Here is a 24,817-nt window from a genome sequence, read left to right on the forward strand (position 1 = left end):
CCTTGCAGTAACCCATGGGCTCTCAACTAATGAATATTTGAAGCAACAAATTGAAGTCCAGATTCTGACCCTAAGTTACATCCCTCAGAGCCCCACAGAGTTTGGCCTGCAATACTGATTTTTTTTTTTCTTGAAAAGCACAAACCCATAAGACTGCTGCTATTTATTCAGTGGGAAAAGAAGCCCTCAAGCTGTCTCATACTACAGAAAGTAAGTTTCTTAGAAAACATATTTAAAACAAACAAAAAACCAAAACAAACAAAAAAACCTGAGACCAGGCATCAAAACCAACACAACACACAAAGTGTGCCAGCAGCACTGCATTTAATGCCAGGTTTCCATCTCAGCAGTTGGCCAGCATTTAGAAAAGCACAGTCATTGTAAGCCATGCTTAGCCGAGGTATGAATAAGTATCCCCTCTTCCTAATGGACTAACACTTTCTGAACAGTAAAACCAAATTTAGCTTAGTATGTCCAAAGTATGCACCCCAAGTATGACAGAAAAAAAGGGTGTCGTTCCTCATAGACACTGTCATCCAGGGGCATATCTAGGAGGGAATAGAGCAGTGACAGAATGCATGGGTATGAATACTGCTGCATAACTTAAAAGTCACCTTTAAGAATCAAAGAGGGAGAAAAAGGAGTCTCATCAGACTAGACAAGAAACATGCATTTAGCAAGGCAGAGGAATTAGGTTCTGTCTGAGAGCAAGAGACAGGGGGAAGAGGGAAAGAGAGGGGCTGAAAAATGAGGTTTAGTCCCACAAAGTCCCTTGTCCTACACCACAGCTGCAAACTCCAGAAAATAAAGCTACTATTATCACTACCTTTAGTAAGCAGAAGGCTGGTGTCAAGTTCCTGCCTACAAACAGAGAGCCCATCTACTGCAAAACCAGTTACAGGAAAGGACATTAAAGAGTTCAGTACTCTGGCACTTCATGCTCTTCTCGTCTGCTTTAGTTTCCTCCTCTCACGCCTCTGACAAGCACACAACTGTGATTGCTTCAGCCTACCGATCCCAGACTTACTCAGAAGCTCTTCCCTCCTGGGAGGATGCAGAATGGAGACTAAGGAATTCTGCTCTCAGTCCCTCGTGCCCTGCCGTAGCTTCTGTGCTTCCTGAATGCTGCCTGCTTCACTTGTTAAGCAACAAATGACACTCGGTCTGAGTGCGTTTGTCAAACCTCTGTCCCTTTGTATGCTTAAAGGGAGGAAACTGGCATTAATGTTTAACAAAACTAACAGTAGCAAAGCCTTTCCCTGAAATCTGACATGCTGACTTTGAAGGGACAGGTGTGCGAGAGAAGTTTCCTCCTGGTTGCCCATGGCTTGGAAAAGAACTTGTTTTGTTTGGGTTTTTATTTTAAAGTTGCAGGGAGCAACAGTTTACAATTCATTCCTGAACCTCTGAACTGAGGCAATCCAGCTGCCTGTTGGTAAAGAAATCATAGAAGCTGTATCTGGTACCAAACCACGTGCATGCAGACACGGTGAACAAGCCTGCCAGACTCCACACACATCTGCAAGTCCACATGGGTAACAGTACTGTTTGACAGGAAAGGAAGAGGTTAAAAATCCACATTAAAATGCTTTCAGGTCTCTGCCAGCAGTTTCAAATGGACACAGGCTATCTGCCATCTCCCCTATTTGCCTATGTTGACATGAAATGGTTTTCCAACTCAGCAGCAAATCAAGGAGGTGGAGGTTTCATGTGAGAGCAGTCTGATCACTGGGCATTTGTTCAATTGTCTGTGCTGACAAGTCCTCATGGCCTCAGCTGCCGTGCAGCTGCAGCTTCCCCAGGTAAGTGTCCCGCTGCACAAAAGAAAAGGGGAGTCAGCTGGAGTTACATGTGCTGTAGTAACGGGAGGATTAACTGACACTGCCCATACCTGTGCATGGTCATTACTACCCCATCCCAATCCACAGACGTCCCCTGTACCAGCAGTCCAGCTGCCTGCCAGCATTAGCTGAAAAAAGACCTTCTGAGGTTTTGCTAGCGGAATTTGAAACGCAGAGCATTTCTGTGCAACTGCCACTGCAGCGAAGTCGGTTCTCACAGTTCAAATAGTTATATTACCTGGAAAAAGATTACTTCTGAGAAATTCTGATGCAAAAGGGGCTTATTCTATGAATCCAAAATGCAAAATACCATTTCCATCTATTAGTTGCTGTTAATTGTTTGCCATAAAGGTGTACTTGCTGTACAGCCACAGTATTGTGGACAGCCTACACTGAAGAAGTTGCCTTGCTTTGTGATCCTAACATTTTCTTTCTATAGCTAAGGAGACAAAAAAATAAATTAATTCCTTTGATTTACTCCAGGGTTTTTCTATGTTAACACACATGCATCAAAGCTCATCATTAATATGACAATCATAAAATATTTCCTTTTTTTCCCCTTTACTTAACTCTTTTCTATATTGCTTTAACAAAGTGCTTTAAGAGTAACATTTGGGCACTCTGGACAAAATTCCCATATCTGGATTATAACAAACTTACAAGATATTTAGACTCCAAAAAAAGCAGTCAGGTTGTCACAGGAACTGCCATTCCCATTGACTACAATAGAATTTCATGAATTGGCTTAATAAATGAATTTAAAAAGAAAAAAAATATATTTTACTATTAGGAACATCATATCTTTTGCTATTGTTATATTTAGTCGTGCTTTCAATACTGAAGTTCATCCTACAAGATACCTGCACCTTGCTGCCTGTTGTTCAACAGCTCCAGTGGGTGCATGTTTAGTATATTCCCTTGTGGCACACCCTTATTTTAAGACCTCATTTTAGGGCCAGTTCTATATACAGGAGCTGGCCAAAATGGAAGTGATCTGAGAGTGCATTCCTTGCACTCTCTATGCTGATGGTGACACTAGAATAATCCAGACCTGTTGCTCTCCTATGGAGGGCTCTCATTGACACATCTCTTGCTCAAAGTCTCCTAGGCACTATGGGCATTTTTGCATGTATGCATTGTAATAATATGGATGGCACTTGTGTATTTTCATTAGCTCCTATTTTCCTGCTTGCAGGCAAATGCTTACAGTTTCATTTGCTTTTAAAGGCCATTTGCTGTTAACATTCCTCAAGTGAGAATAAAAGGGTGATGCTCAATGTGGAGACCAAATCAAGCACTTAGCTAATTCCCAGTTTCTGCACGCAATATTACCTGGCGAATAGTCATTATGCTATTTAGAGGATAAAGTCTGTGAAAAGACTGTGAGGATGCTGTGTCAATGTACTTCTGGCTTTGGCTTTCTGGACAAACTGTTTTTTTTCCAATCAGGGAAGAAATGTACAATAATTCTCTCACTTATATTTATTTCATTACATTCAGATCTTCCTTTCAATCTTACTGTTCACAAATTCTGCTATGTCTTCTTTTAATTTTCTGTTCTGCTCTAGTGGAAAATATCTTTTTAGGATAACTAAACAGTGCAGGAAACTGGTAAGAGAACACAGACTCTTTCATTATGAAACCACTGATTCAAACCCTGGCTGATTAGGGCACAGAACGGAAATTGTTCTCCCATACTGATGGCTTTTCAACAGCTCAAGTGTAAAGAGATGGGGGTCTTAGACCAGCTCCTAATGGGCAGATATTCACAGAACATGAAACGTCATTAGTAATCCTCATGACTTGTATCTTTGTTGGTCTTTTCAGTGAGATTGCCAGCATCTTCCTGGTCCAGAAGGCAATAGATTTTCATTCTCAAAAACAACTTCCTCCAGAAGAATTGAAATATTTGTATTATGATGTAAAAATGTTTTGCACATATCTCCTACGCTATATCCCCTGTGGCATTCTGTCTGACTTCTTATCACCACCCAAAAAACAAATTCACATAAGACTCCTGCTCTGATTTTCTGATACCACATTGATGGGCACTCCCCTAAGTGTTTTAGCAAGTATCTTGCTCATTGCTTTTATTCACTACATCTCATTGGAGTAAAAGCACTAGAAAGACATCAGAAACATTCCCAAAACCATGCAATAATGTGCTGCAAAAATATATAACAGTTTAGTTCTGGTCTTAGTACTACTAAGTACACTAATGAAATTTAGTGATTAAACAAATAAAGATTGCAGTGTTAATCTAAGTAGCTCTTAGCAAATATAAACCTTAATAGAAGATAAAAGGCAATTTTAATGATGATGTATGATTTGCTGCATATAAAAGCGTAATGCATTCGAAGTATCATGAGAATTAAATTACAATGGGAAGCAATATGCCAGGGAGCATTCCTCCAGTCTCCAAGAAATAATAAAGCAAACTTGATCTGAAACTGCATAAAGCAAAATGCAATCAAATTTTTTTTCCTAAAAATCTGTGCAGATAGGAGCAATATATTAACATAACTTCTAAGAAAAAGTGATTTGCCTAACTGACACATACATGTAAAATAAGTAATGCTTCTTCCTGAACACACATCTATAATTAAAGTGAAACAAAAGAGCCAACAACAGAAATGGAATAGCAAAATCCCTCCCCAATTGTTTGAGGAAGCACAAAGGATGTATTCAAAAGTAGCCCCATTTTTTCAATTCTATCTCTTGATCTAATTAGAAGCTGTTACCTCTTCTTATAAATCATTCTTTTCTTATATCACTAGACCTCTGTGCTTACAAGAATATTTCTGCAACCCTGCTGAAGAGATTTCAAACATACGCCCTCTGCTCCACCTCCCCGAGGTCGCTGCTGCGCATGGTGAGAGTGGGGAACATCACACCTCAGACCATCGGAAATCAGCACCCACCAATGCCGCTTACCAGATGAAGGACAGCAATAAAGTCGAAGCCTGTAATCGAGCACTTCCCAGTGTCAGGGTCATTTGAACCAGCGTTTTGACTTGTTGCCACTGCTGATCTTTCTGTTCCTCTGACGGTAGGCGCCCTCCCACCTCCCATGGCCCAGATTAGAGTTGAGCTGCCAGAGCCCTGGGTCCCAAATGCACCTCCAACCTCACAGGGTAAATAACAGCTTGTCTTCTTTTCTGAACCAAATGTAGCTGCGCTGCTGGGAACTGACCTGCTGAAAATTTGTCAGCTGCACAGTTCAAGCTGTTTCTGCTTTTAAAGCAGTACAATGCTTGCTAATAGATTTCACATCAGTTTTTCGGTTTCCACAGTTGTTTGGCTGAAGCTTATTTGTATTGTTTTCTAAACCTCAATGGTTTAAAAAAAAATAAAGCAAAGCAGTGTCTCATCATAGCTCCAATAACTTAGCATGTTGCTTACTCTCAGCAGAATTTTATTGAACCACTATTCTTCCTATTCTCAAGATCACTATCAAAATATTAAAACTTGATTCTTTTTTAAAGTAACAAACATTTTCCATGGGGTTTGTTTCACAAATTCACGAGGAGCTAGTTTATCACTAGCATTTCTGAGAAGTAGGCAAATACTTCTGTCAGGAAAAATACATCTGAGCAGTTCAGTGTGGGGCACCTCACTGCCTGAAGCCAGGCTGAGCTGCCAGGAGCTCCCCCTCAGCTGAGGCCAGCGGTCCAGGCTCTGCCCCATCTGCTGCCTGGCACAGGCAGCCAGGAGAGGCAGGGACACCTCAAGAGCACATTAGTTAAACTCACACCACCAGCCTCTTGATGCTCTAACAAAGTCCCTGAGGGCTGCTCTGACTGGGAAAACTGGGAGCTGTTTTAGACCAGGCTACCCCACAACTGATGGGGCAAAAGGAGCTTTTATTTTAAAATTTATAAAATGAAGACTGGCTCCCTGCTGTAGACATACATAGCTCGCTCTCCTTTCCAAGCTGGTCTCCCTCCTCCCCCACCAGAATCCCTTGAAAACAAGGACTTGTACACCCAAATATGCATGAAATGGCAACCGCTAACCTACCAAACCACACACAAATCTCCCTAAAGTTGTGAAAATCCATGAACCACTTCTAGACCCACTGCCTTCTCTGTCGCTGTTTTCTGCACCTACACCTGCGTGTCTCCTCCAGAGAAAGGTTCTCCCTGAGACACACCACTCTTGGTTGGTGGTTTTGGTAAGCACTTCAGCACACAGTTCAGGCAACAGCAAACGCACCAGCATTTTTTCCCCACAACATACCATTATAACATAAATTGAATTGGCATCCAAACATCCCACTAAACTTTCTATTAAGCACAGATGGGAACATCATCCACACAGAAAATTTTATCCAAGTGTGAAGAGTCATATAGCTATCTATAGATATCTATAGCCAATGTTTTATGGAGACTCCTCTAAACCACGCGACTAACTGGAGAGCCCAGGCAGAGACCGCCTTTCACCTGTAATTGAAATGCTGCCACTCTCAAAAGGGAAAGAAGCAGCAACACTGTCCACATACTTAGCAAAGAAAGAGCAAGAGATGAGAGAATACATTATCATAATTGTGCTAAGACAATGGCAATCACACATAATAATTAGTAGGAAAACTGTATGCATTCAAGTTTCAAATAACACCAAGATCTCATTGTTTTAGAGCAACACAGGGAGCTGAAGATGCATCCTTTGATTTCCAAGTTACTGCTTTCTTCACGATGCTCTCTGTTCAGAAAACTCAGTTCAGGTAATAAATACCATAGTCTTTACATTTATATTTACATGAAATATGTAAATACAAAAACCTGCATTGTGTTTATCTGACTATTCTATTAATGTTTTCCTTACAATTGGATCAGGCGGAGGCAGAGTTCTGTCCCTCACCATGCTCTGTCGTGGTAATGGCGAGGGAGGTGCTCTGCATTGGCCTGCCTTATCTGGCCCCCGAGGCACCCAGCCCCGGACATGAACACAGCTCTTTCACATTAGTCGCCAGATAATTCATTTGTCAGCGCAGGCAGACTGGGCCGCATCTGGACGAATGACCTGACAATAAATTTGGACAGTGTCTATAGTTTAACATAGAGCTGAAGGCACTGGTTTGGAGTTTTTCTTCTGTTTAGGAGTGGGGAGTTACAATAGCAGAAGGATTCAAATTACACGAATTAAGTTAAAATCATATTGTTGTATATCAGGTAACGGCAAGCAAAAAGCACTACAGTTGCATCCATGAACTGATGTCTCTAAATGAGAGCAAAGTACTGCACAGGCGTTGCCTCTCTGAAGACAACACTTCTCCCTATACAGACGGGTTTTTTCTCCTGACATGAGATCACCTTTGAAATGAAAAATTTACTGTAGAAAGGGAAGGGAATAGAACAACCCCAGGACAAGCCAGCAGAGCAAATAACTGCCTCTGCTGCCCACACTCCAGCACTGAGAGCAGCAGAGCACTGCTTAACCCCAATGCCAGACATATCTGCACGTTCTTTTATTTAAAAATTCTCAAGGTCTCAATTCCTAAGGCAAAATATTTCTAGTCCTCTGCCTAGGCCACAACCACATAATCCTTTCTTCAAAGGAAACAAACTATTTCAGCTGGGTTTATTAACGTAGACCAAGAATTAATTTTACCTAAAAATAAATAAATTGATCTATTTGCTGTAAAACTGAACGAATTTGGCTTGACTAGGACTGATTTGGAAGTGGTTGTACATCTCAGTTTTTTAAGGCTAAAACACAGACACAAAGTCTTCCTTTAATTAAGATTTTTCTTAAAGCTCTTATTGTTTCTGCCTTCATCAGAGAAACACAGTAATAAAGCACAAGACCTTGATGTGTACATGAAGTAGCTGAGCATGGACATATGTGCATGATGGGGACACATAACCAACCCTAAGCAATGCGTGTCCTAGTAACCAACCCAAGCAATACTTCTCCTACACAGCCCAGCTTTGCTGTGTTCTGCCATGCTCAAACATCAAGACTGCTGCTGTTAAAACAAACAAGAGAGGCTTTATTTGCTTATGCAAATTATGATTATTACCAGGTTCCCAAACAAAAGAATCAGGGTGGATACTGGAAGCCGAATACAAGAATACTGCTCCAGGATTCTGATGGCTCTGCCAACAGCATGAATCAATCCTCCACAGCCTTGCACCTCCTGCAGTCATCTGTAACACCCCAAAGCAAGAAGCAAGCACAGAGCATGGGCAAAGACCCCTTGGTTCCAAAAGAGGAGCATCTGGCCTCCTCTCTACATAGCTGACAATGGCTCTGCAGAAGCCGAGGCCATGGGGAAGCAGGTCCAGATCTGGCCTCTGGTTTAGCTAGCAGCAAGTGAATGCATCAGCCTGAGGAACATTCCCTCTGAATTTACAACAGTGATCTTACCTACGAATAACAAGAGCAAATAATCCTAGACTCATGATAAAGCCAGACATAACACTACCCCATGGGCTCACTTGGTTAGGAAATGAAGTCGTTTTCTTTGATTTTTTTAAAAAGAATTATAAACAATCCAGCCAAAACACCTCTTCGGTATCTCTAGAGTTATATTAGTCCAGTTAGGCATTTGTTTTATGTGGTGCATCTCCATTGCCTTCACTGCAGGTAAGCTAGCTCCTGCCAATTAAAATTCTGTCTCATTAACTTAAATTCTGAAGGAGGTCTGAGCCACAAAGCCAGTGTAAACACATCTCTGTGCATGTGAGACTAATGGGGCTGACAAATTGTTGGTGACAGCAGGAATGGGCTCACATACTGTTGGAATATAAAAAACAAAGCATATTTTTAGAGGTTTGTGGGTACCCAGCTCAAGGAGAGATACGACTCAGAGATCACATTTCAGTTTTAATCAAGCAAGAGTATATTTGATTCAAAGATCCAACTGAATATGTTTAGAAAGGAGAAGTTTTATGAACATTATTAGACGGGGAAATTAACAGCTTGCAACTTTGTGCTCACAGTAATTTGCAGATGCAATCCTTTGCTAGCACAAATTCTTGATGCCTTGCTATATGACCCACCAACATCAGCACCCTCAGTTTATCATGTCATTAAATCATGATTGCTCAGCCAGAGAACATTTTCCAATTCAGTGAAGACGACACCTTTCCTGTGCAGATTGGGTGGAAAGATGACAGTCCACATCACAAAATCCCATCCATGATGAAACTCACATGCTTCCAGTGACATAGTTTTCCTCAGACGAACAGCCAACTGGAACCAGGATCGGTCTCTGCTTTGGCTGTCTTCCCAAATCAAGCCCAGTGACATTAAACTAAAAAGATGTTTGTTCTAGGTCATTATGGCAGTCCCTCTATATGTATACTACTAAAGTCACCATGCTAGTAAATGCTTGCAGTGAACTTGATTTTTGTTCATTGTAAACAGTATACAAATGTGCTAGAGCTTTCAAAAGCTCACTTCTAAGTCTTGATTTGTTAAAGTCATATGCACATATTTTAAATGTGCTTTACATGGGATAGACTTTGTACTGTTCTGTAAGAAATTAAAGGACAATCACCTTGCTTTTCAAGAAATTGAGAATAACTAATGGCGTTATTCTGAGATATCTTGTAAAGTGCATGTATTGCTTAAATAATGAAAATATCTTCCTATTTTTGTCTACATTAAGTGTTCTATTTACACAAACAGGTATTAATGTGTATACATTTTTTCAAGATTATCAGAAATTTAGCCAAGAGCTATTAATCAAGAAAGTACATCAAATCAATGTCTTAGTAATCCTGCTTGCAGGGATATATTCTGTGCTTACAGCAGAAGGATACTGGCATATTTTTAAGCATTTTTAATTAGATAATTTATCTAAAAATCCTATCCTAAAGTAAAAATGTGTTCTTATAGTATTTATTCTGTTTCTTATCCAACACTTCCTGGCAGGGTCACAGTTCTACTATGTCCAGCTCTGCATCCAACTCTCAAGGTGGGACTCATAGGTCAGGCACAGCTTGTGACACAAAAAATGTTGGAGGCAAAGAGAAATTCTTCCATTTACAAATACGTTGGAAGAAATTTGTATCTCTAAATTCTGAAATTACTTACACCTCATGCAATACCCTCAGATAAAAAACTGTAAATTGATGGGCTCCTCTAAAAACAAACACCTCCTGTACTCTAGTAGTATACTGCAGCAGGTGAGAAGACTCAAGTGTACGAAATAGGCCTTGAGATCCTGAATTAAGAGATGGCACGTTAGACAGGGGTGAAGACATTAGGAATGATTTACAGAAGTTATGTAGCCACACTTATCTAAATGTTTTTCAGCTCTGGACTGGTACTTATCATATATAGCATCTCAAACTAAGTTTGCAATTTTGAGATATAATGATATATTAACATATAATTATGTTCTTCAGAATTTTTTTTCTCCTTTATTAGACTGAACAGACTACAAGTTTGAAACCTATATTTTGTTAAGTATAGCATGACCTCATAAACATAACTATAGGCCCATTTTAATACAGTGTAGTGTTGAAGTGATTAAGACAAAAAGGGCTGGTAGTGTCATTTCTACATTTACCTTTGCACTGAAGCAAACACAAGATTAGGACAGATATTTTATAAATTAATTCATTAATTCAAATAACGTTTCTGCATAGAACACAAAGCCTCCACATAAATATTAAATCATTTGCTAGGGGAAAGCAAGCCACATTGTGGGGAGAGCACTACAAACACCGCTATGCCTTTTCTTTGACTTCTGTTCTCTTCAGGTTTCCTCAGAGTTACACTGATCCTCTTAAGCATGGTGCAATCACACCAAGTAGTCATTTGATGCAAAAGGGTCACGCACTAGTTGCAAGCATGCTATGGGCTCCTTTGTCTCCTGTGGAAGAGTTAAGATTTCACAGAGCTGCTTCCTGCCAGAATTACTAAGAAGTCACTTTCAGCTACACGTAAGGTGCTTTCCTAACCTCCTGTTCCTTGGCGTTCACTTCAGTGACTCACAAGGAAGGATTAAAATTGTGTCCTTGAAGTTCACCAAAAGCCAGGAAGTCTCATTATGTAAATATAACAATCCTTTTACAAACTCTCTAATATTCGCTTCCTATAATTGACTCCTGTTCCAAACAACATCAGAATGTCCTCGCTGGCTTGGACCAAAGAGCATCCCTAGTCCAGGCTCTGTCACTGACCGTGACAGTTCACAGGTGCCTACAGAAAACAGCAAGAACAAGATGAGCATGCAGTGCTACTTAACCAGCTTAAGAGTCTGTTGACTCACAGGACTTTGCTTGTGTGGTTTAAAAGCCTTCGGTAGATTTTTCTTCCATTAATTTGTCAGATTGCAACATCCTGTAGCAGTAAGTTCCATAGTTTAAAACCATGCCACAGAGAAGTGGCATGAAGTCTTTTTAACTGATTTTCAACCTGTCAACTTCTTTCCATTTAAGAACTAACACGAATCAAATAAAGAGTTTTTTCCCCTATTTACTGTCTCTATTCCATGCATCATCTCAGAGACTTCCAGTCTCCCAAATAATGTCCTCAGTCTGCTCTGTTTCTCCCTCATTTCCTAAACTGCCATTAGCACAACTCTGGTGGAAAAATGGCTGTGGTGCCTCACACCAGTGGATCCACACTCCAGTGATGACCAAGAGGATCTTAGTTACTGCAAGCATCTTGATGCTTGCAAATCATGCAGTTGTAGAGATGTTTACTTGTAGGCACCTCCTTTCCACTGAAGATTATTATTATTAAAATTTAAATCCATGTTCTACAAGGGTCTCATTCACAGTCAAAGTAATTAGAAAGACTTCTATAGACTTTACTGACATTTGCTTCTGTCCCATAAGGAATCACAAAAGGTTGAACTGGATGGTGACACGGTATCACTGAAACATACCTTGTGTCTTACAATCATAGAATCATTTAGTTGGAAAAGACCCTTAAGATCATCGAGTCCAACCAAACAGTCTTGCACTAACAAATCCCATCAAAACTAAGAATGACAAGAAAATAACACTAAAAAGATGTCTTAGCCACCAGGAGACTAATACACCTGTGTTATGCCAGTATCAGCACTTACTGAAACTCTATTCTCACAAAGTATAGAGAAAGTATATTTGCAGATTTCCAAATCCCCAGTCAAATGCCATACTAAAGAGAGAGAATGACTGTTTAGCTTAAATAGATCTTTGAACATGTTCGCAGTAAATCCTGCAAGCCTTAAACTTTTATTGTGCCAGCACTTACTCCCCTGATTTACAGTCTGACTAAAATGAAGAATCCTCATGGTCGACTCAAATAACATCCTCTTACAGGGTTTCACAAAGACAGGTGAAGGAGATTACATAAGGTCAAATAATGGATGGAGAACTGGTGCATGACAACCTATTCATCTCCTCCCTTGTCACGCAAGTAACTCAAAGATTTTCCTTAGCTTCAGGTCCGTACTTGTACTTACAAAATATTTTCCTGACAAATTCTAATCAAAACAGATGGCAATGATAAGGAAAGACAGTTTATTTGACAGTTATTATCCAATAACTTAGTATCCCACAGTACTTTCTAAGCTATTCAGAATGAAAAAGATTTTAAAACAAAAGAGTAGGCCCAAAGTTTGCTAAAGCCTAGACCCATGTTCCCACCACCAATCTGTCTGCACTGATGGAAGGATGATAAACAATTTGAGAATGCCAGATATCATTAGGGATCTGTTTTTAATATCCACATACGAATATCTCGCTAGAAATTCCTCTAGCCGCCCTCCCTCCTACTTTATGTTTTCAGTGTTTTGTACTAAGAGATGCCAAACGCACAAACTGACTGGGAAGCATACAAGGATATCGAGTCCATTTCTGCTGAGCTTTAACACAGCATAATATGCCTAATAAAAGACACTAGAATGGATGATGGTTATCTATGTCTTTAGTAAACAGCACAATTTAAAAAGTTAAAGGAGCACAGCAGCAGGAGGAAGAAAGGCAAATCAACCTAATGAAAGCTTTAGACATGGGAAGGGTGTGACAATGCCACAGACTAGGGGCAGAGTTCTACCTAAGGCTCTTGATTATTAATTCACTGCTACTTTGTAAGCTAGCCTATCCTTTGGTAATCAGGATGAGGCCATCCCATGCAAATTGCATGGAATTATTGTGATTTATTAATATGCATAGATAAGTGTGAAGATGTGGCAGATTGCTGAAAGAGAGAAATAAGTTATTAGATACAGAAGGCAATGCAGAGGCAGTCATATGTGCATGAAATATGGAAAGACAACCCAGAACGAACCCAGAGTGTTTAAATGCAAAGCAGAGATGTGTCATTAAAAAGAGGTTTTCCTTTAAATAAAAACAGAAAAGAAAGAAACTGTTAAAAAAATATATCTCTTCCATTGCTTCCATCCTGAAAATGTCAGAGTTTAGTTTATATTTTCCCTTTTCCATTGTTTGTGGTTGGAAAAGTTCAGAATACAATGGCAGGGATGCCAAACCAAGCCGGTATTCAGCATCACTTTCAAGTTGACCTACAGCTCCCTGCTAGGATCAAAGCCAACTCCCCAATTTCTCTATTTGAACTTCTCCATCCCTGCCAGCTATTCTACCTGGCAGCTGCCAATACAGCAACTTTCTGCCTCTGACATTTCATTTTCAAGTGGATAAAAATCAAACTGTAATTCTGTGATGTACTCACCTGAATCACAGTCTTTACTAACGTATTTGCAACAGCAAAGTTCTCCCAGTATAAGTCTCCTACGCACACACGGTACTGCTGTCAGCTCAGAGTAACCCTGGTACAGCTTCTCAGGTGTGGTACCCTCACAGTCAGGTATGGCGAGAACAGGTGCTGCCTGGCCTGGCCAAAGCAATCGGAGCATTTCATGGACCTTGATACAACCCGTGGTCCTATCCCAAAGCGTCCAATGATCAATAGGACCTCCAATACTTTTTTTCCTCTGCAACATTCATTTCTGGGCATAGACTCATTTTACTGCAGTGTACTTAATGCCTTACATAGTTACATGCTGAAATTTGTAAGGCAAAGAGCATCTTCCTTGTTTCTATGTCCAATACCTAGCACAAAGGTATTACTGCAGTACAGAGACTATTATTTGCACCAGTTATTTGCACATTCCTCCTCTATGCTGTTTATAATGGGGGGTTAAAGTCTTGTTTTGAGTCTAGTTTTTGTCTAAACTTTCCCATTCAAAGCATAACAAGGCTGCCCTAGTGGAACTGCAGATTTAAGTGAGACTTTTGCAACCATCAGTCCCAGGATGAGAGGAGCTGATGGGTTTGTCCTGTGTGAAGGCCACAGGCTGAATCAGTCAGCATTACTTTGTAAAGGCTGTGGCTGAGAACAAGACTCCTCCTGACACAGATACGTGAACTTATTGGTTGCAGGTGAGTTGTTTACTTGCATACCAAAGCAATATGCCAAAGCCGAGTCGCCCAAAGAAAACTTATTGTCCTCAAAACACTGCCTTTGATCAGTGTAAACTGAAGGACAAGGGAGCAATAACTGACTCTAACCTTCTTGCCATTTTGCTGTACTAATTCAGGAGTGAAAGGTATCTTATTATCTACAGGCATCTGCATCACTGTGTGCAGTCACATCACTGCCTTCTGATGGACTGGAACTTTTATTAGGACAGTGTTTCTTAGCCACAAGTAAACATGCACAAATTCGCAAGCGCACTTTGTTTTCTGGTCTAAACAGATAGATTCCCTCAGGGCTGCCAGGCTTGGGGACTTAAGGTGTCCTTGGCTACAGTTTTCCCCTAGCTGTGAATGGTTAAGTTGATCTACTTACTCTGTAAATGACTTAACGCTACAGAAAGAAGGACAAATAAGCAAAGCAACAGAGATGAGCCCCGTACTTCGCATTAAGCCCTTTCACGCTCACTGCCTGACCTGCAACAGGAGGCAGTCTCTGCCCATCATCTGGCAAGGCAGATATAGCAGAGAAAATCTGACAGAAACCAATACAAAATACAGCTTGGAGATTGGCAATGGAGAAAAGTTGACATGCGGTCATATGGCCAAGAAATTTAGCTCAAACCCTTGAGGCCTACACAGAGCCTTCCACACAGGTCCTTCCTTGCAATCGCTTTCATCATAACCAGCCAGCAAGCAGCAACAGCTTAACAGAAACCTGCCAGAAGCAGACCTTTTTTTTCATACCTCTGTTCCCCCATTCCCTACCAAAAAACTTCTCTCAGCCCAGCAAAGGTCTGTGTCAGAATAGAGGTTGCTTACCTTTGAACAAGGATTTTGTTCCAAACCTGGACAAATCTTTCTCAGAATCTACAAAGCCTGTAGTTCACCACTTACCTATCCAGAGTGTCCTGAGGCACTTTACTCCCTCCAGCTCTGCTGTTGACACTGGCATTCTTGTTGGCAGTCATGGTCATTTCTGCTCTCTAGAAACGGGGATATCTGTGAGAAGAAAAGTCAATTAACCTTCAACAAGCCCAAATGACAATTAACCTTCAAGACTCCTACCATGCTGTGTAAAGGCAGAACTCTGGGCTGCTTTTCATTCTATAAAATGCAATCAGTTTAGTTATGATCCTGAAAAACTAAACCTTACCTCTCTACTGCTGCAATTTCACATCCACAGCCAAGTTTATCAGAGCCCAGTGCTATAAAGGGAGATGTCTTATGGGAATTAGGTGTATGCTTCAGGTTCTGGCATGTCTGATGAGCAGGGCTCGATATTGAGTTCACAAAATATCAGAGGCTTGGTGTGGTTCTTCCATCCTTCAGTATACGTGGAGAACCCAATAACTGCACTGAGTGATACTTCCAAATACCATAGTTGTGACTGGCATTTTGGCCACAAAAAAGCTATTCCAAGGAACGAAGAAACTATTTGCAATTTTAAACTGCACCTCTATTATGGAAATATTTTCTAATAGTGAAATATATTCAATAGCAAAGATGCTGAACATAATTTTCAAATCTGCTTGTGAAATGAAAATATCTACAAATGCTTTTCTCTATTGGTCCCAAGATTCTTTAAGTAAAGCTGTCTTAGGACACTTTTAAGACCTCAGGTAATATAAAGAATCATTACTAATTCCTAGTTATTTCCTAGTAATTTGCTAACAACCCAAAAGCTGTAAATTTAATTTCAGCCATGGTAAAAACCCTATATATCCAGTGAAGTGCCCAAGTGATGAGCCTTACTTCTGTAATGTTGCTGCAGACCAGAAACAGCCTAGTACCATGATTTATTTTGCCCTTATCGCTCTGTCCTAATAGGAACACCGTGCTGCAACTGAAGGGAAACTATGATAATGTGGATATGGGCCAGGATGTACAGTCCTAAGGATGTAAAAGTGGTAACCTCTGCTGGTACACACTCTGGCTGGTTTCTGAGATGCTCCTTAGTTTGTAAGCTAAAATATCTGCCGTGGTTTGCAGCACTGCCACCTGGGGTCTGACCAGAACTACCAATTTTTACAACCATTAATGGCATAGTTAATGCAAAAATAAGCAGTATTACAAAACTCCTTGTTTACTCAAACCCACAGTAAGTCCAGAGTGCTTGAGAAGCCAACTGTAATACGATGCTAAAAGCAAGCTGGGTACTGACAACACACAAAATCCTTGTACAAACAGATCCATCGCGGTGAGGAGGACGTTCTCTAAACCTCTCTATTCCAAACTGTTCTGCCACAAATAAGGTCAGAAAATCTCCTGCGGATTGCAGCTCAAGGCAGAGTCAATCATGCTGACCACAGACTCCAGGTCTACTTGTCCTTCTCCGATTGTCATGTGTGTATCTATTTTCCCATATTAAGTGGAGATTTTTTTCCCCAGTTGGTAACATTTTTTCTACACTGAAGCTCCCCAGATTCCTCCAGCATCTCACTGTTATTGTTAGCATTGCATTATCAAGATAATGGAACTGTAAAGAACTGCCTGTTCCGATTGGAAAAGGGCTTGCTTGGGACAAGAAGGGAAACCTGCTGATTGCGGGCAAAGCTTTCTAGGACTGTGCATTCCACAGGGAGCAGCAGTTTTTTTAATGTTTTCCACTCATCAGTTCAATGCCTTTACTGTGTTAAATCTAAATCACTTATTAGCAATTAAGGTGAGAAAAATAAGAATTATAAATGTGGCATAAGGTGAATACAACTGTTAGCATGCATTATATTCATTTTCCAAGATTTGCTTTTGTGTTCAGACCAAAAGAAGCTGAATGAACCCTCAAAAAGATGAGATACTGACCTGGCACATAAAAAAGAAAGAAAAAAAAAGAAAAAAAAAGGTCGAAACAGCAACACAAAAGCACACTAAGAGTCCACTTTTCCCATACCCAAAATTCAGTGAAAAAAAACCTACACATACATATGCATCAGAATGTTTGATTTTCATGGGAGGTTTGCCTTTCTCAAATTTCAGCTTCCCAAAAGCTTATAAAAATCACGGTAGTCAATATAAAAAAAATGTGTTATTTAAACCTCACATTTCAAAGCTACCTTAAATGTCAAATATGCTAAATTGGTTTGCTTCCAGGCAAAAGAGGAATTGAGTTCTAAACAATAATTTCACAAGACAATGTGAAATTCAGTGACATAAGTATGTTTCTTCCCATACAGTTGAGACTCTGATATACATGGTGGTATAAAACTGACTCTTCATGCAATTTTTTTTTAATGCTTATTTTACATGAATATTTTACTGCAGGAGATGCTGGTATCATCCAGCATATGCAGAGAAAATACAAATAACTTGAACATGGCAGAAAAACAGTCAATCAACAACCTATAGAGGTGCCTGGAAGCAAGGGCTTAATACCAAAAAAAAAAACCCACCAACCAACCCCAACCCCAAAACCAGAACAGAGACAGAGGGGAAAAAAGCCTAAACTAAATTTTATGGTCATGTAGCAAGTTATTTTAGAGACTTTGAATGAGTCTGAGAGCCCTGTAAGTTTATATGGTAAGAATCACATCCCTTAGGCTCATGTGAGAGAATTCTCCATCACAGTATTTGCAAATTATTCTTCACAAAGCAATGAAAACCAAAATCTCTCAAGTATTGAGACATACTGTTCAAAACAAATCCAAAAATAGTCATGTCACACAGATTCTGCGTTGCCTAATTAACCGTCTAATTACACTTTGCCTAAAAATGCAGAATTCGGTTTTATTTGTAAATAATTACTCTGAAACCCTTATTTAACTATAATTTGTGCTTTACTCCAGACATGGTCTCACTAATTTCACTAGGACAGTTCTCAAATTGGTACTTTAATGAGCCTGAATGATAGAATCTGGACCTTCTTCATTATTACATCCACGTAGTCTCAAAATCTCCACAAACCATTTGGCAGGATCAAAAAGTAAAGATGCCAGACAAATATAAAAAAGAAGTGTGATGGCAACATAGGATCTGCTGCTAGTACCTAGGCAAGGTTCATCATCCTGACTGAAAATGGCTGCTGCAACGCAGATAGTTTTCTAACAAATTTTTATCATGGCAGGAAGTGCCGATGACAGAATATTCCTTATGGACCATCTCCCCCCCTCACCAAAGGTTTCCTTCCACTTCCCAAAACCCTGGAGCTTTTTACAGGACAGATGGGGCACCTGAAAACCATCACATTTTGTGCTAGTGAACCTTACAGCATCATTGAATCTTTTAATTCTATTAACAGGTATTAGCAGGGGAGGTGTAAATCCTATGCTCCACCCTCTAAGTTTAAAATTATTCTTCATTTCCTAAAGCATCCCAACACTTTTGGAAGCACCACTCCCAGTCCCACTACAGCACAAGTTGTTCCTCAGCCCACTCCCATTCACCAGTGCTTGAGGGCTAGAGCTAGGCTTGGAGCAAAGACTGAAAAGTCACAGCAATCAGAGTGCTCACTTTGTACTATCCAAGAGCCTCTTAAGGTCTCAAGAAAACTTTCTGCTTTTTTTACCCACAATGTATCCATCAGTTCCTGCACTGCAAGAACTGATTCCCTCCTCTCCTCTTGCATAAAGTGAATAACATTGAGCCTAGTTATTCATGTCTAGGCTGAGATGTCTTATACGCGTATTAGATCAACAGATGTCTTAGAGAAAACATTTTCATAATTTGAATCATTCCTTCTTCCATTCTGCTAGTATAATGGGAGCAGAAGAGTACTTTTCATTTGAAATTTCTTCAGCTCAACAGACATGCATGATTTTTGTTTGTTTGTTGGGGGTTTTTTGGTTGTTTTTAATACTATGCTCAATATCTTTTCCTATCCATAATATCCTTTTCCCTACTTAAACTTAAAACAGATTAATTGCACTCCATTTTCTGCACTCATTTCTACAGCATATTTTCCATTAAATATACAGTTCCAATAAAAAGTTCTTAGAGTATGTTGCAATGCTTCAAAGCCAGTTTTCTGACCATCAGGAACACTAGCACTGTTTCTCCGGCAGTTTAATGAAGAAGAATCCAAATTCTGGTGCTTACTGATGACCACTGAATTCGCACAAGCAGAAGTCAATGCATACATGGCTCCAGCCCCTTCAGCCAGGCATTTGCTGGGACACAGGCTGCAGCACAGAGCAGATGCAGTTAGGAAGGTGGCAAAGAAGATTATACGCAGGGTTTCTAATGACTTGAGGAGGAAGCATTTGAACTTAGGCTCCTGAGTTCTCTCCTGGCATTATCACTAACAGAGGTGGAAATTCTGCAAAGAAAATATGTATGTCCAGCAAGGATGTCAAGTGCGTTCATAAGACTTCTCTGCTCTGGACTTCTGCTGTTATTTTTGAGAGGTTTGTGCAGTGACAGTTCACTGCATGTAAAGTCCTCGTTGTCCCCACGTATATTGCAGAGACTAACCTACACTTAGCTGTCCTAGACCGAACCAATCTATACTGCAATCAACATAATTTATAAGGTATAATTTGATCCTTGAGATCTGCATATGTTCTGAAGCCTTTTAAGGCAGATGATTTTCCTCTTGAAATTCCACTGATCTGGGATCTGGAAAATATGGGGAAATATTCCTGCTTTGGTCTGCCCCACAGGGCAGAGGACCTGGAGACATAACAGGAAGGCTATTACAGGGAAGAACTACAGGCTGCTAGGACGACCTCATGCTTTTGAAAAATTACCTTGTAATAAAGACAAACTCTCAGAAGTATATTATTAATAATAATCGATTCAGTCTAGTTATTTTTCTCTTAACAGTAGCTGCAGCAGAATGTCCGTAGGCATTGAAAAGTTAGTTTAAAACATTAATATTCTTTCCTGAGTGCTTTAAGGAAATCTTGCCCACATTTCAAGATGTGTTGTATAGCTAAACTTTTATATAAAAGTCGCAGCTTAGCTTCGTGGCAATTTGCCTATTCCTTTCCAGTAAAACAGATAATTATGTCCTCCCAGAACAACGTCAGTTCTGATGAACTGGAAAGTCCAATAAAATCTTTAAAGATTTCTGCCTTGAGAGGGCTTCTGTAGAGACTCCGAAGAACGTTTTTATAAGAATGACGTGCTTTTATCAGGTATATCTTTTCTTTAAGCTGGGCCACTGTGTAAGTTTAGCCATGCAATACCATACAAACTAACATAAAGAGCTAAATGACCTGCTCAGCAAGGACTTGGCATGGAGATATTCAGAAAGTATTAATTCAACTATCTTATCCCAAATTTAGTCTTTATTGCACATAGATAACCTAACTATGATCACACCAACAGGCTTCTTGCAAGACACAAGAATGAACTGCCTTCAAAGCTAGTCCTAAAGACAGGAGAAACAGACCTTGTGCTATCAGCAACGTGTACATGCCTGAGCCTTATTATGCTCTAGCGTAATACTGAAGTGAGAAAACAAAGTCAAGCCATTCACACTGCTACGTATATCCAAGTCCCTGATTGAGAACAAGTGACAATATTTGTGGATAACCAAGCCAAAGGAAGAGGGTTTGTCAAACTACTCATCTTTATGACTCTGCAAAAGGCATGGGTTTTAACTGGTATTAACTCCACAATCTCATCCAAAGTTTCCCTCTCTACAACGCACAGCCAGCCTGTTTCCAATGAAGTCAAATGGTCTCCCTGCTAGGCTTTCACAGCTAAGTGACAAGTTTACTTCCAGCACAAACTTCCCAGTACAACCAATAGCGATGGTGGACTTGGTTGTCATTGCAATCTTGCAAGGCCGACCCACCTTCCCAGCAGTTAAGTCCCAACTGAAACTGATAACATCAGGAAACGGATGTTGTGGCACATATTGGAGGGGAAAGAAGTTACCTTCCCTCAGCATAGGTTGGTAGACCTCGGCAGCTGCAGAACCAACCAGGCAGGTGAAAGGCAGGCACGCTGCCTAGAACAAGGACAGCTCTCCACTCACCCCTCACCCTCCTTTCGTATTTTTCTACAATGCAAAATGTCCTCCCCTTCTTCTGATATTCTTGCACTTGCCTATTTCATGCCTTCCTCGTTCTGTCCCCCTCACCCTTCTTACTATTCCATTTATCTTCCCTCATACTGCTTTTTTCCCTTGAATTGAAAATAGGCAATATCTGGTGGAGAGAACAGACCTCACTTGGAACACACAGCAATCCATAATTTGTGTCCAAATAGAAGAGTTTAGCACTGAATTCTTATACTAACTTCAGCACTGCTAGGCCAATCACAGCTTCAAAATGGAAGGAAAACAGCATGAAAAAAATCAAAGACACTGGTGCTACCATGCATACTCACTTGTCTTTTATGAAGGAATTTTCACTAATACTAGGTTGACCATGCTTCTCAGACTATGGAGGGCACATTGCATTTGAAAAAACTTTTGAATATAATTATGGGAACACTCAGGCACTTAGGTTGTTTGCTTTATCTTGCTTCCTTCAGTATTAGAAAGGACCAATAAGGTTTTGTTTGTACTTTGCTCTCTTACATCACTGGAATTCTATCTCAGCTGAAGAAGCTGGACTGAATCTTTCTTGCTTTCTGCATAAGGGAAAGACATACTGATTTGTGCCACATCTAGTACAGTCTCTAATAGCTACTTTTCATCTAGCTAGTAGCCTACACAAGACTTTCTTCCAATTTAGATAAATTACAGCTATTGTTGTACCAGCAGGGAAGTAACTTCATTGTGACTTCTTCTGACTCATTTGTACTAAATGAGTGCTTAAAGAGCTCTCACTGAATATAACAAGTTCACATTTACTGACAAATCAAATTGGAATAAGCTGGAGGTTCCTTTAAAAGTGACTGCTCCCCAGGGACGTGAGAAGGAAACATTAACAAAAAAAAATACATGGCTGCTATTGAATTAGAAGTTAGTATTTATCTGTCTAGGTTGAAGAAAAGGTTTGTATTTTAAATAAATACATTGACTAGTTCAAGCTTGATTTGAGACACCAGGGTAGAAAGAGTTTACAATACTTAACACTGCAATTAGCTAGTACTATTATAAGCTTGGGGGAATCTTAACTATACATTTTGGTGGCAGTGTGAACTCACACGGCTTTAGCCAGTCATGAAACACACGGCTTTAGCCAGTCATGAAACACACTCCCACACTGCCCTTAAAACTGATGTCAATCTGAAATGCTACGGTCTTATTTTCCTATGCCTATGCTAGCCACACATTCCCACCCCATCACACTCACACAGCTATCTGGTTCAGGGAACTAATTCATCTGAAAACCAACGATTTGAGGTTTTTTGTTTTGGTGTGACTGATTTTTCAGCCATTCATTTGGGTTCTTCTGGACTGTCAAGAAAATATACCTTACAAGTGCCTTCAAAATATGTGTTACTTAAAACTGAATTTGCATGCTTTCTCTTTAAAACAGAAATCTTTTTGTTTGTGGACAGCATTCTAAGTGCTATAAATATGTTCCTACAGCATATAGAATACCATTTTGGCCTTGTAAACATGCAGGCTATATTTGCTTTTAATTTCTTGAGAAAAAATAGAGACAAAAAGGATAAAAACATTCAACAAGACATTTTCTCTCCGATATGAATGCAGTAGAAACTCATGTATTTGATGTAAAAAACCTTTTAGATTTCATACACTAAAATTTGAGTTTGGATGCAAAGCATCCACATTACTCTCATGTGGCTTCAGCAAGCAAAATATGCATGCACCTCAGATCTGGATCAGGCTTTCCTACAGAAAAGTGACTTCTTCTTTCCCTCTCCTGTATGTGAGTGTCAGTCACAATCTGGTAAGTCCTTCCAACAAGCCATATAATAAACTTAATCAGCACTGATTTGTTGAAAACCCTCAGTCTTTGCAATAAAGGGTTAGCACAAAATAATCAGAGGCATATATATTTTAGCCTTACAACACAGACATTTCCATGACAACCAGACATCACTATGAAAACAGCCTACTTAAGATTGTGCCTCACATGTATCACAGTTCCTCAGTATTGTTCTTCCTTTGTCCTTTCCCTTCATCCTCAGGATATTTGCATGAAAACACCAGTTCAAGTCTCAGGAGCTCACCTGCACCTGTATTCCTCAATGAAGTCATAGTCCTGTAATTGCAACATCAACATCATTTGCACAATAATGAATTGTTTCTTGTGACACAAAAACCAGATTATAATTTTACTAAGGAATGAGAATAGATTAGCTTCAAGGAACAAAGATTCTTTTTCATTAATATTTTTGGCATCACAGAGAATATGAGAAAATAGCCTGTCCTTCAATATTTCCCACAGAGTGTCACCAGTCCCTAAAACCATCACAATACAATTCAAAGCACAGTTCACTGCTCAGTACAGACTTCTTGGGAGCACAGGCTGCAGGGGAGACACAAAGTGAACAAACCAAGCTGAAAGTCTTAGTAAGCCTTAAAAGGAACTTCCCTGCTGAGCTGACACTGATGACTGAACCTTCCTCACCCCAAGGCTGACTGACAAAGTCTGGCAGACAGCTGAGAAGCATCCTGACTTTGCAACTACTGTAGGTTCTGCTTCATTAGAGCATCATGCGAGGCAAAACACGGGTCACAGCTATAATACAGAGCAAGCTGCTGTCCCCAGTGTTGTTAGCACACCTTCCTTCCTTCCTGCCAGGCACACATGGCTCCCACTTAGAGCACCACTAGAGTGCAAACTGCAAAATTAATAGCGGTTATATGCCTCGTACAAGGTTTTAATAATATGTGATGGGAGGAAAGAGGATCTTGATGCAACTGCATAGAAACTTGAGAGAGAGGGATTCAGTCTTCATTTTGCCATACATTTCTTATGACTCACTGTGTAAATGGCTTGAGTTATGCTAGTTGAGCTATTTCCTGACTACTACTGTGTATTGACATCTTTTCTAGAAGCAAGTTGTGCTACCCAGGAATGTCTGAAGTACACTCAGCCACGCAGAGGGTGGCTTAACAAGATCTCTATTATATTGTACTTTAAAACTGAATTGACTTTCCAGTGTAGACAAATTACCTTAATTTTCATTTCTCAATTCGTACTCTATAAAGCAGAAACAAGTCAGAACTTGTCTGTATGCAGAGGAGAATTTACAGCATCCTAAATACTCCACAGAAACTCTCCATGCAGATGTTCTTAGTGTGTTAGGGTAGATAACACACTTTCCAAATTACCTTGCATAAGGACATGCTTAGGAGTAAGAATATAACGAGCGAATTATCTCAGAGCAGGCAGCAAGCTATAAATTAATAACTTGGCTTCCCATTGCCTGTGCAAACAGACCATTGAGCTTCTTCTCCCATACACTGATAGACAGCAGTGAAGTTGACAGTCACAAAGCTTTGAAAACTCTTTAAATGGTCTTTCACTTTGCAACTGACTATTTGTGCCAATGTGGGAAACAGTGTCACTGAGAAAAGCATGAAGATCGAAAGGTTTAAATGGCCAGCTTGGCCACTGCAGCTGGTGGCACTATTTTCATCTATTTTCAGAAGGCCACTTTTAGCTTGTTTGCCTCAGAGTCCTTCTACAGAGCCCTTCCTGAGAGCAGAGAGGAGGGAAGACACCTACCAAAGGCAAGGATGGTCAGGGAAACAATTTGCTTCCAACCTCCACACAGACAAATGGT

The 24,817-nt window shown here is 40.1% G+C and overlaps 1 protein-coding gene across 8 annotated transcripts in view; it reads right to left on the reverse strand.

The window, feature by feature from the left end:
- DENND2B (DENN domain containing 2B) overlaps window positions 1-24,817 on the reverse strand; it is a 181,956-nt gene that overhangs the window by 87,981 nt on the left and 69,158 nt on the right. For 6 of the 8 annotated variants that reach the window (XM_075755119.1, XM_075755116.1, XM_075755117.1 and 3 more), the window contains one exon: window positions 15,119-15,223. In XM_075755119.1, coding sequence (XP_075611234.1) covers window positions 15,119-15,198 — 80 coding nt within the window. In that variant the 5' untranslated portion in view covers window positions 15,199-15,223. Of the gene's footprint in view, window positions 1-15,118; window positions 15,224-15,377; window positions 15,476-24,817 lie in introns of those variants that run through there. The other 2 variants (XM_075755120.1, XM_075755123.1) reach the window with 2 other exon arrangements.

Source organism: Balearica regulorum, chromosome 5 (genome assembly GCF_011004875.1).
Source record: "Balearica regulorum gibbericeps isolate bBalReg1 chromosome 5, bBalReg1.pri, whole genome shotgun sequence".
NCBI lineage: Eukaryota > Metazoa > Chordata > Aves > Gruiformes > Gruidae > Balearica > Balearica regulorum.